The 12,046-nt window shown below is 44.6% G+C and overlaps 1 protein-coding gene across 2 annotated transcripts in view; it reads left to right on the top strand.

Moving 5' to 3' along the window:
- Nucleotides 1-12,046, top strand: part of PGM1 (phosphoglucomutase 1) — a 62,654-nt gene that overhangs the window by 38,175 nt on the left and 12,433 nt on the right. For both annotated transcript variants that reach the window (XM_047788810.1, XM_047788809.1), the window contains exons 5-7: nucleotides 207-397; nucleotides 1,924-2,078; nucleotides 4,932-5,047. In XM_047788810.1, the coding sequence (XP_047644766.1) occupies nucleotides 207-397; nucleotides 1,924-2,078; nucleotides 4,932-5,047 (462 nt within the window). The remainder of the gene's footprint in view (nucleotides 1-206; nucleotides 398-1,923; nucleotides 2,079-4,931; nucleotides 5,048-12,046) is intronic.

The raw sequence follows: 12,046 nt of genomic DNA, 5'->3' as shown, positions 1-12,046 counted from the left end.
GCCCCACCTTTCCAACCTCACCTCTCACCATCCTCTGTGTAGAACATCCCAATGCAGTCTTATCGCTCCACCAGCCGCTGAATACAGTTTGCCCGCTCTCTTTGCTGTTGAGGCCATTCTCCCTAGAACACCTCCCCCCAGTCCCCCAAGCCTCTTCTGCTGTCCTAAGTTTTGTTTTCTGGATCTTCGTTGCATGCCTGGCATAGTCGTGGGGCCGTACGTGAAGAAGATCCTGTGTGAGGAGCTGGGAGCCCCCGCAAACTCGGCGGTGAACTGCGTTCCTCTGGAGGACTTTGGGGGCCACCACCCTGACCCCAACCTCACCTACGCTGCTGACCTGGTGGAGACGATGAAGACAGGAGAGCATGATTTTGGGGCTGCCTTTGATGGAGATGGGGTGCGTGCAAGTGCATTTAAGGGGCCCTTGATGCACGTTAGCCCTGACCCTATGGTTGGGAAAAAGACAGGCTGCTTCTACCAGGCCCTGTGGGTCCAGCAGTGCCGGTCAAGCTGTCTCATTGCATCCGGAGTCAGGGCTCGATTTTTAGAAGACCCTCTTCGACAGAATGCGTCCAGACTCTAAGCCATGTGTTTAATGTTTGCTAAGGGGGGCAGGGTGACTGAGACCTGGTTGTGCTGTCATGACTGGTACTTCACGAACTAGTTGGGCTCTAGACACCTGTCCTGAGGGAAGTTTTTGCTCTCCACAAGCAGCCGGCTACTTATTTAGTCTCCGGGGAGGGTTTCGGCCTTATGCATATACCCATCTATGCATTCACATGAGCTTAAAAATGATGAAACTATAATTAAGAGAATTAACATTTTATTCTTTAGCTACAGGTCATATTTTAAATAAACATGCTCTTTTATTTACATTGGTGAGTATATCACAGACAAGAAGAAGTTAGAGCTGTACACTCGGTATCGCAGACACAGTGAACACTACACCTGTTTACCTAGTGGAAAAAAAATATTTTGGCGGTTTCTATTGTTCTTTAACATCAGAGAGAATTCGCTGTTTCCTAAAAATAGTTTTTCCCATATCAGAATTCTGGGAGCTGAAAAGGGTCCCTAGCAGACGTCATTTGTGATGCCTCTTTCTGCTGCAGTGCACGATGGGAGTTTTTCCTCCATACTCTCAGTTACTTGAGTACTTCCTATATGTCAGGCACCAAGAGAACCCTGAAGGTGGCAGCACGTGTTGTTGGGTCCTGCACCAAATGCAGGGGGCAAGATTTGCTTTGCTCTTTTTTTTTTTTTTTTCCCAGTCTTTTTAGGGCCGCACCCACGCCATGTGGAAGTTCCCAGGCTAGGGGTCTAATCGGAGCTACAGCTGCCAGCCTATGCCACAGCCACAGCAACGCAGGATCTGAGCCACGTCTGACCTACACCACAGCTCACAGCAATGCCAGATCCTTAACCCACTGAGCGAAGCCAGGGAGCAAACCCGAATCCTCACGGATGCTAATCGGGTTTATTACCTGCTGAGCCACATGGGAACTTCCTGCTTTGCTCCTTGAAGGGCGCCTGATAGACCTACCAAACTCAAAACAGCCCACATTTCCTCTCATAGTGGTCTCTCCTCTCTTCTGGGAGGGAAGAGGGGTGATTGGTTCCAGAGTTTGGAACAGGTAGGGGAGGGTCAGGTCGTATGGCCTCTGGAGGGAGAACAGAGGATTTGGCCCAGAAGGAGTTTGGGCTGGTACTTTAATTGAAAACAGTTTCAGCTCTTTGGGCCGAGGTGCCATCGGTGCCATCGGTGCCATCGTATGGCACGGATCCACGAGGAGTAAGATCCAGTGTTTAGAACCCAGTAGGAATATGTGCATCAGTTTTAAATTTTATAAAACTGCTATGAAGATAGTTTGGTTTCTTTAAAACTTTGATGAAAAGATCTTCCTTTAAATCCCCCTTCTCCCAAAGGATCGAAACATGATTCTGGGCAAGCATGGGTTCTTTGTGAACCCTTCAGACTCCGTGGCTGTCATCGCTGCCAACATCTTCAGCATTCCGTATTTCCAGCAAACTGGGGTCCGCGGCTTTGCACGCAGCATGCCCACCAGTGGTGCCCTGGACCGGTATGTCTCTCCGTTCCCTCGGCTCGCATCAGGCTCCTCACTGTGCTGGGGTCACCCTTCCCTGCCTTTCAGCTGGGGCATCTGATGCATAGCATGTGCTCTATAAGTGTTTATTTTGTGAGGGAATGGGTGTGTGTTTTCTGGATCGGATGTACCCCCTCTATGCTGCCTCAGCACCCCGCATTTCTTCCACCCTGGCACTTACCACACTGTGTTCTGATAGCTTGTTTACTCGACTGTCTGGGCTCTTAGATGTGCAGCTTCTGCAGAGAAATGACTGTCTGATTCACCATCCTAAACTGCCTGATCATGGTGTGCTTGTCAAATAGTAAGACACACACACACACACACACACACACACACACACACACACACACGCAGTGTTTTAAAAAATGACTGATTGAATGTTAATGAATGAATGAGTAGATGACACTTCGTTGTAGTTAAAACATCATTCCAGAAGATTACTTTCCCTTTTCGCAGTGTGCACAGAGTTTGGGTGAAAGAGCAGTTTAAAGTAAGATCAGTGTTTCAGGAGAATTTTCTTTCAAAAAAACCAACCTCATCCAACCACCATCAGATGCCCATACACACACATGCATAGTAAATGTTTGTTTATCCAAAATGTGAACAAACAGAAAGCTCATTCATTTGGTTTTTGAGAAAGAAGGGACCCAGAGACAGTAAACAATTGATGTTTCTAACTTGCTTATTTGTTTATTTATTTATTGTGTTTCCTCTCACTTGCAGAGGCTTTAGGGTAGCTAATAAGATCACATCTAAAGCATCTGAAAAATATAAGTCATAAATGAGGACAAACTAAGAAGAATATTAACTAGATTATGTTAGGTGCCTGATAAATGTTTCTTGGATGAATGGATAAAGAACAAGTGGGAGTTCCCTTGTGGTGCAGGGGGTTAAGGATCCAGTGTTGTCACTGCACTGGCTGGGGTTGCCGCTGTGGCACGGGTTTGATCCCTGGCCTGGGAACTTCCACATGCCATGGGCACAGTCAAAAAAAATTTAAAAATAATAGAACAAGGGAACGAATAAAAGATTGAGGCCAAGGAGGAAAGCAGGATGTATATAGCTAGGATATTATAGTCATAATTAATATTTATTGAACATTAACTTATACTAGACACTAAGTATTTGATATGTTTTAAGTCATTTAATGCTCAAACTGACCCCATGAAGTAAATGCTATATTTAACTCTTCTTTAACAGGTGGAAAAACAAAAGGACAAAGACATTAATTTTCCTAAGGTTGCCCAGCTAGTAAATAACTGAGCAGGATTTAAACCCAAAATCTTTGCTATGCAGTACTTTTCTGTTTCCTGTGCGTGGTGTGTGTGTGTGTGTGTGTGTGTGTGTGTGTGTGTTAGAACGAAGAAGTCATAACAATATTCATATAACAGTTTGTAGTTGACATGGTGCTTTATTACATTCACCATCTCAGTGGACCCTCATCACAGCCCTTATTTTGAAGAAGAGGAAACCAAAAGAGTAGTTAGGAGTTTGGTCCAGGACCCTGCAACTACATCAGAGCTAGAATTAGAACCTGGTACTTATGCCTCTGTGTTCGCCATCCAAAGTCATGAGCTGGTCTGTGGCCACACCATTGGACATTAGACCTATCTGGTCCTAAAAATAGCTTCTGTGTGATCTGAGAACAATTTAATTCTAATTTTTAGAAAAACTGATAATCCACATATAGAATCACAGTGGAAAATACATCATTACCCAGCAAAAAATGTACTGTGCTTTGTTTTCAAAATCACAGATTTAATGGTTCTCAAATATTAGAATTGAAATATGGTATTGTTTTGCTAGTGATAAAACAAACATTCTGGCTCAGTAGAAAGGAACCTGACTAGGAACCATGAGGTTGCAGGTTCGATCCCTGGCCTCGCTCAGTGGGTTAAGGATCTGGCGTTGCCACAAGCTGTGGTACGGGTCTCAGATGAGGCTCGGATCCCAAGTTGCTGTGGCTCTGGTGTAGGCTGGTGGCAACAGCTCCGATTAAACCCCTAGCCTGGGAACCTCCATATGCTGCAGGTGTGGCCCTGAAAAGACCAAAAAAAAAAAAAAAGACAAGCATTCTGGAAAGCAAATCTTACTAAAAGAGCGAGTGAAATGTAGGTAACTTCCTGTTCAAAGGGGAAGAGATCTAAAAAAAAAGGTCACTCAAAGGTTTCAAATAGTCTAAGGACATACAGGGAGAAGTAGAAGATGTGTTGGGGGTGATGGGGACCAGGGCTCAGTATGGACACAGCTGGTGCAAATGGGAGACCCCATTGAGCATTGTCCTTGCAGGGCCTTCCAGGAAAGTGAAAGGAGCACTGACTGGGCATCTGGATAGCGGGCGGCTGGTCATTCTGGCCATGTGACCTTGGGCCGATCACATAGCATTCTGGGTCCTGTTTCTGCCTCTGTAAAATACTGACCTCCTGGACCCAACATCCTATGATTCTGTGGTTATAGATGCATCAAAACATCACTCTTTTGTTCCATACAGAATAGTTACAAATGCTGTCTGTATCTAAAACGTGGGTTTAAATAGCTCCCCAAACAGCCTTGCCCGTTTTGCCACTGCTGCTTCTTCTAGAATATTAAACTCAGTGACCTGAATTCTTTCTTCACCCTCCTCTCCCCGCTTCTCTGCCTTCACATAGAATAGCCCATTGTGCTCAAGTTTCCTCGTCCGGTTTTCCACCCGTCTTAGAATTACGTGTACCTCTGAGCAGTGCGAAATGGGGCCCTTGATTGCAATAACGGTTGCGCTTTTCCGTCCCTCGCATGCCTGTGCGAGCAGCCCTGCTGTGATGTAACTTTGATTTCATGCCTTTGAAGGGTGGCTAATGCTACAAAGATTGCTTTGTACGAGACCCCAACTGGTTGGAAGTTTTTTGGGAATCTGATGGATGCAAGCAAACTGTCCCTTTGTGGGGAGGAGAGCTTCGGAACAGGTAAGTGCACGTCCCTTGCCACCGTTTTCTTTCCTGTAAATGCTACTTGCCGTGAAAGCTTAGACTCGCTCAGGCGGCCCTGAAATAGCAACAGTAGCTGATGTGTCCTAAATCAAGATACGGCTTATTTATAACAACCCTGATGAAGTGCACACATTTGAAAGGCAGTGAGCACGGCCGGCCGGGGGGCCGGCCAGGGAGGGCGAATTTTACTTTCAGAGCATCACGTCCACCAAGGCAGGAAGTTTGCGGTGCTCCTCGGCAGCGTGGCCGTCGAATCTGTGGGGATTAAACAGAGTGATCAACAGATTTTTCTCCCCTCGGTGGTCAAGGAAACCTTTACAAATGTTTTCATTTCTAGGAAGAAATATGGTGGTGCGTGTCCGTTTTTCGTTTTTGTTTAAGAGAAGGTTTCAGCACAGCATTCAGTCTTCCTCTTTAATAGGCCAAGTTTTCTGTTAGCAGCCGGTTGTGATTTATTCAGATTAAGTGGAGGGAGTCCATTAGGGTGGAACTGAGTTGCTAGGTGATCAAGAAATTGAAAATATGCCCCCGGCCCTGAGGATCTATGTGTAAACTGTGGTGTGACGGAAGAGGGGAACGCGGTATGTTTTGGGGGAGGCTCCATGGCCCTTAGATTCCTCTTTCCATGCTCTCCCTCTTTGTCTGTGCCTGGTTAACACTGACTTGAGGTCCCGCCTCCATGACCTTCCCCATGACCCCACCCTACTGCATCCTGCCTCCTTTCTAAACGTTCATTCAGGCGTGTGGCCTTTCCCCACATGTGGTCTCCAGCCAGGTTGCAAGATACTTCAGTGGCCCTATTTCTTCTCTTCCTATGTTCTCCAGCCAGTATTTTGAAATAAAAGGACCCATCTTCTCAGTCCTTCAGTACTAGTCTTCCATCCTTTAGCAAAGACAAGATCAAAATCTAGCCTTCTATCAGCCTTCCCATCGAGTTGCAATTCATGATAGATCAACAGAATAGAATGCTGCCTGCATTTCTTTTCCTGCAGGTGCTGGGGTAGGGTGGGTAGAATGAGCTAGTACATTTCAGACACCCATTGACACAATTCTAAGCAATTTCATATCCTTGAGGGAGTGGCGGTACTTCTTGGTGATGAATTGGCTTGATAGAATTGGAGGGTGTGAAGAAAGATGGGTGAGTTTGGGGGTTGAACGATGCCTGCAAAGGAGGCTACATGAATTCCCAAAGTTCTAGGTCTTGGTCGCAGATAACAAGGCCATTGCTTAGTTCTTTCCCAACTCATGGGTGGTGCCATGTTACTCCACAGGACACTAGAGGAACACCCAATGGACCTGTGAGGTGGTCTTCTCCCATGAAATCCCCCAGTGTTTTCCAGTGCAGGCTTGGTATCAATCATTCTTCCTTAGGGATGAAGCTGTTTTTGAAGGCAGGCGCCATGTTAACCTTTGATTTCCTGTCCCTTTGTACCTATTTTAGTGCTAAACCTAGTGAAAAGAGAAAAGTCTAGAATGAGGTTTCCTAGGGTGTTTGGGTGAGTGGAAGGATACTAGTTCCATGAAAGGGTTCTGATGTCAGTGAAGACTGGGAAACTTGGGGTGTACCTGTCTGTCTTGGCTATTTACGATGACATCATTTAGAGATTCCAGAACATTCTGCTATAAGGAATCCTATTTGTTTTACCTAAACGTAGTTAACAGTTTCTCTTTTTTGTGGTGTGTCTAGTAACATCTTGGCCCATGAACCATGTGGGTGGCATGGAGCAGGGTGGGTCAGAGTCCTAAAGCCAAGTAGCCACCTTGGCGTTGGCTGGCTGGGGACAGGCTTGAAAATGGATGGGACAGCACGCACTGCTCCTCCCTCACACGCAGGCCTTCCCATACCTGAGGGCAGTCCTCAGGTCCTCTCTTCTCCAGGCCGCCGACCCCTAGGCCTTCAGTCACCCCTCACTTCACATTGTTTATATATCCAGCACCAGTTTCTAGATGCTTCCCCATTCACCAGTGACCCTTGTAGAAGATCATGTCTAGAACTGAGCCCAAATCCTCCAGGGCTGACCTGACAAGTGAAGGGTGGAGGGGGTGACTGTTTCCGGAGAACCGGGCCCTTGCTTTTCGTGATGTAACTTTCATTTATGTCAGCTTTTAGGACATTTCATCATATTCTTCAGCCCATATAATGTTGTAGGTAACTAAACACCTTGAAGTTTTTACTCGGGAGCATTTGCCAAGAAAAAGCCCCATGTTACATTAGTGGAATTGATTTTTTTGGACCCAAGTATTAGACTTTAAATGATTCCTTGTTAAAGTTTGTTCTTGTTTATTTATTTACTGGCACATTCAACAAATACTAAGCGCCAACCATAGTTTCATCTTCTCTTTGATGTCTTTCCTGTTGAAAGAGAGAATTCATCATGAGAATAATCCACAAACTTTTCTCTTTGAAAGAAAGACAATTGTTTTGTAATATTTCTGAGGCGAACATTTAAAAACCAGGCTGCAGAGCCATGGGTCTGCACTGCTGAGTGAGTGCAGCTGAACTTATTAAACTGAACTTCTGATCTCCTTATTTATAAAGGAGTTAATTCTACCTACTATGTCTCTTGTTGGCAAATGCTTCCAACAGTTCCTTTACAGAGTTTCTCAGGGTAGATGTTAGTGGTTCTATCAGCTTTGAAATATTTGAATTCTGTAGCTTAGTTGAGTATAGGGTCATTTATTTATGTATCTTTCTTGGTAAGAGCAGAAGCAATTTCTCAGGAGAGCCTCCCTAACTTTTCAGAGGGGGTCAGATCCCTTATGACTGGATCTCATTGCACCACACGCTTTCTCATTCTCAGCACCACTCGTGTTACAGCTGTAATTTTACAATTATTTATGATAACTTGATTAATGTTAGTGGATCCCACTAGACTGTAAGCTCCATGAGGACAGGAGTCACATCTGTCTTGCTCTCCATCATATCCCCAGGGTCTCCTCTGAATCCCAGAAGAGAACAGGTGCTCAGCAAACACTTGTTGGATGAATGAGAGAACATGCTGTGCACTTGGCACCCTCCATTCAGGCAGACAGAATCCTGGTTGGAATGGAAGGGACGGTAAAAGTCATCTGATGACATCTGCTGTGTGCTGTTGGAATTCTGAGTGACCTGTCAGGGCTCTTCTGCTTAAACAGCCATTTCAGTGGAGAATGCCATCTCACCTCTGCAGTGGTCTGGGACTCAGCACCACTCCACTCCATAGTCTAGAGTTCAGGAGCCAAGGTCTTTGTGAGATGAGATGACCTTTTACAAAAGGAAAAGTTTAGTTGCAAAGAGGTCGCGAAAGAGTCAGACTTCAGAACAACTGGCTCATCAATAAAACAAACCTCTAGCACTTAAAAGCATAAGCCATAGTATTACTCTTACCAAGTACACATTAGTCTGTTCTTGGTGGAGAAATAGCAGCTGTCTCACGTGATTATGGCAGCCACCAAGGCTATGACACTTCCTTAGGCATCAGCATTACACATGCCAGGGAAAAAAGTGTTTATGATAGGACACCAGAACTAGACAGGGTGAACCTGCTGTTTTTGGTTGATCTCATGGTGCAGTTATTTACCACCCCCACCCCCAACTCAGTGGTGGAGGGCAAAGTACTCAGTTCTGTCCCACCTTAAATTCCTGGGAAATGGAGATGAAAATAGAAAGGGAAGTCACAATAGAATAGAATGTCACTGCTTTTGAAAGTCTTCCTTGGGCAAAGGGGGGGCCTTGGGAAAGAAGCTAGGAAATCAAGTTGAAGATTAACTTGGTATCATATGGAAAAAATGCCAATAAAGTCTGATCTGCACAGGTCCAGAGGTTAGCAATATTTCTTCCCCCATGCCCTCTTTAAAAGGTTCTAGTGGTGATGCATCAAATAGGAGTGATGCCTTAAAGAAGTGTAGTGTTCACGCCTTGCAAATTTCTTTTCATTTCCTCTGAAAAGTCGCCATGTTTGTATTTCTTTTCATCAACTCAGTCCTCAAATGTTTATTGAGCTTTGACTGTATCCAGGTACTGACTTAGGTTCTGGGGATGCAACGGTAAGCACGACCTCCTTGTGGGAGGCTCTGTGGAGCCCAGATGTGGGGAAGGAAGTCAGACCCTGGCCAGGTTATTGTAAGTGTGGAAAGTGATAGAAGCAAGTACAGGATGTTCTGGGAGCCGTGTGCTCAGGGCACCTCACCTGGTTCTGTGATGTAGAGGATTAGATTTTTCTATTTAGTTCTCTGCCTGTTCTCATGTGCATACTCCTGAGTATGTTTTCTGGTAGGTAAAGCCCAATACAGGCAAGTTGGAGCACCGTCTCCGGAGATTTCTCAGACAGAACATCCCTGTAGCACTAGGCTGATCTCCCAATTACAACTAACTCAGTTACACTGTTATCTGCATGTCTGTCTGCCTCAGCTGTCCGTCTGTGCTCATTTGTGAGTGCAGGGAACATGTCTTATTCATCTTAGTATTTTCTCATATACTTGGAACACGGTAGGCACTGATTCACATTTGTTGGGTGTGAAATGGAGCTTGGGCAAAGACACATTTCCTGCCTGTCAGACACTCAGCCCTTTCCTCCAAAGGAAACAAGAGTTCCAGGGGCAGTCATGAGGCGGCACAGGATTAATTGCTGCATGGGAAGTTGGGGGTGGCTGAGGGAGAGCCCCCTTGAAGGCTGGAGTGGTCTGGAAAAGGCTTCCTGAGGAGCTTACCTGCCCTTTCAGAGGTAAGTCATGTGCAATGGAAGCCAGAGAGGATGACCCTGAGGACAGAGCAGGTCTGCTCAGCTCCACAGCCAGTCAGCCAGGGTCTGACCATTCTTGGGGAAAACCCTTATTGAGAGTGACTGCACGCCAGGCACTAGCCTGGGATACAATTCATGGTGTAGGCAGGGTAAGAACAGACGGTGTGGTAGAGGAAGGGTCAGCACAGAGGGTAACGAGGACGGCATCCTGGAGAAGGGGGAGGTTGCAGGTCATCGCAGGGGGTGTTAGCCAGGATGATAGGTGTATGTGGGGTGAAAATTTCCAGGCAGAGACAACAGCATGTTTAGGAGATTGAAAGAGAGAGAGAGATGGGCAGAGAAAGAGACAAAGAAACAGAGGCAGAGAGACAGGTGCAGGGGTTTTCCAGGGAGCTCTCTTTCAGCTGCCGTGGCCCAGCCACAGGCTTGGCCTGGCAAAGCAGGACCCCGGACACCCCTGAGATGTTCATACTGGTAAATGAAACCTAATCCCTCAACCATTGGCTCTTGTCAGCAAAGGTTGACATTTTTCTTGGCTGGGACCCAGCGTGTGCCCTGACTGAGCAGAGTTTATACATATCACAAGGTGCTGATTAGGCCAAAGTAAGTGACAGGTGTTTGAAGATGCTGAAAGGGCAGAATCCCCATGTGCTCAGTTGGTTCCTGAACTGGACCAAATATGAAGAGACCTGAAGCAAAACCTGCAGCTGCCTTCATGTCAGCTAGGACCAGGGTGCTTGCTGATGGTATATGTTCCTTTCCTTATAATTACGTGGGCTTGTCTTTTTTTTTTTTTTAATTAAAAAAATGATACTGTTAATTCACATTCAAAATAAGAAAATTAGATAACAAAGAGAAAAATACTTGAATTCCACTGCCCAGAAGAAGGAGCATGTGGGTTATATTCCATTTTCTTCCCCAATATGTATGGTATTGCCAGTATTTTTGAAAGTTTAATTAGTAGAAAGCATTAATTTTCCCTAAAAGTTTTTTCTTTTAATTTTTCCTGTATTCATAATGGTGTCTTGCATTTACATGGTCTTTAATAGTTTATAAAATATTTCCACTTTCTATCACAGTGAAGACTTAAAATTGTGTAAGAAAGGTGGCATTATCTCTATTTTACAGTTGGAGAGACTGAGGCTCAGAAAAGTTAAGTGGCTTGTCCAAATTCAGACAGCTTATATGTAAGTTTCAGATGTAGGTTTTATGACTCTCAGGCATTTTCCATGGAACCACAACTGCCACAACTGCAAAGGCAACAGTAACTTGAGAAACACAGCATTGCCTTTTCTTCACTAGTAACTTGTCAGCATTCATTAGAACCCTAAAGAAAATGAAATTTACTCAGACTTCCTGAGTATTAGTCAGAGTTGCCAAGAGTTTTGATACATCTAAGGTGATTGGTGAGATTAATGACCATTTTCAAAGAGACTGGGGGTTGTGTAAATGGAGTAGAATATTTAGTTACATTCTCCAAGGCAGATGTTTTGTTCATTAGGTGTGTGATTTAGTTATCTCCAAGTAACTTGGTTAGAGTTGGGTAAGATTTTTAGATTTTACTTTCACTTCTATGTAAAGGAAAAAGCCAATTCTTTACTTAGAACAGAAAAAGTGCAAAGGAACACTGCCCCCTATGCTTTCAGTGTAGCCCCTACCCCTCAAAAGAAAGGGGAAAAAAAGGAAGGAAGGACAAGAAAAAACAAAACAAAACAAAACAAAAAACCTAGGGGCTCACAGACAAATAATTCCAAGCTGTGTACTTCTGTCCTGAATTCTTAATATATTGGGGAAGCTGCCAGAATCTTACTACTCAGGGTGAACTATTGCCAAAACATATCATCGTTTGCAAAAGCTGTTAGAGCCAGAGAGCTGACTTTCTGTTCCTTGAAATAGCAGTAAAGGCAAATAAAAGTCCATAGCTAATAAAACTAGGTAAACATTTCTAAAATTTGTTATATAAAGTGCTAAAAGTATTGCCTAATATCTCTAGTTCTGCCAGCATCCAGGTTTTGAGAACTGCTTTTTCTAAAAGCAATGTCTTAGTGAAGAGAGACTTCTTTTTGGGGGGAGGGGGGTGAGTTGTATATTTTCATGAACCAAAAAGAGAAAAGATGTTGTAGTAAATTAATTAGTTGATTAATTCATTTATGCACACCTTCACAATTAGTTATTTAATATAGTCCATGTGCTGTGCCAGTCACCAGACTTAGTCATAGGGTGAATAAAGACGCCTCTAAGAAATACATGGTCA

Source organism: Phacochoerus africanus, chromosome 8 (assembly GCF_016906955.1).
Source record: "Phacochoerus africanus isolate WHEZ1 chromosome 8, ROS_Pafr_v1, whole genome shotgun sequence".
Taxonomy (NCBI): Eukaryota; Metazoa; Chordata; class Mammalia; order Artiodactyla; family Suidae; genus Phacochoerus; species Phacochoerus africanus.
Note: the sequence above shows the minus strand (reverse complement) of the source record. Positions and strands in the feature narration are given on the sequence as shown.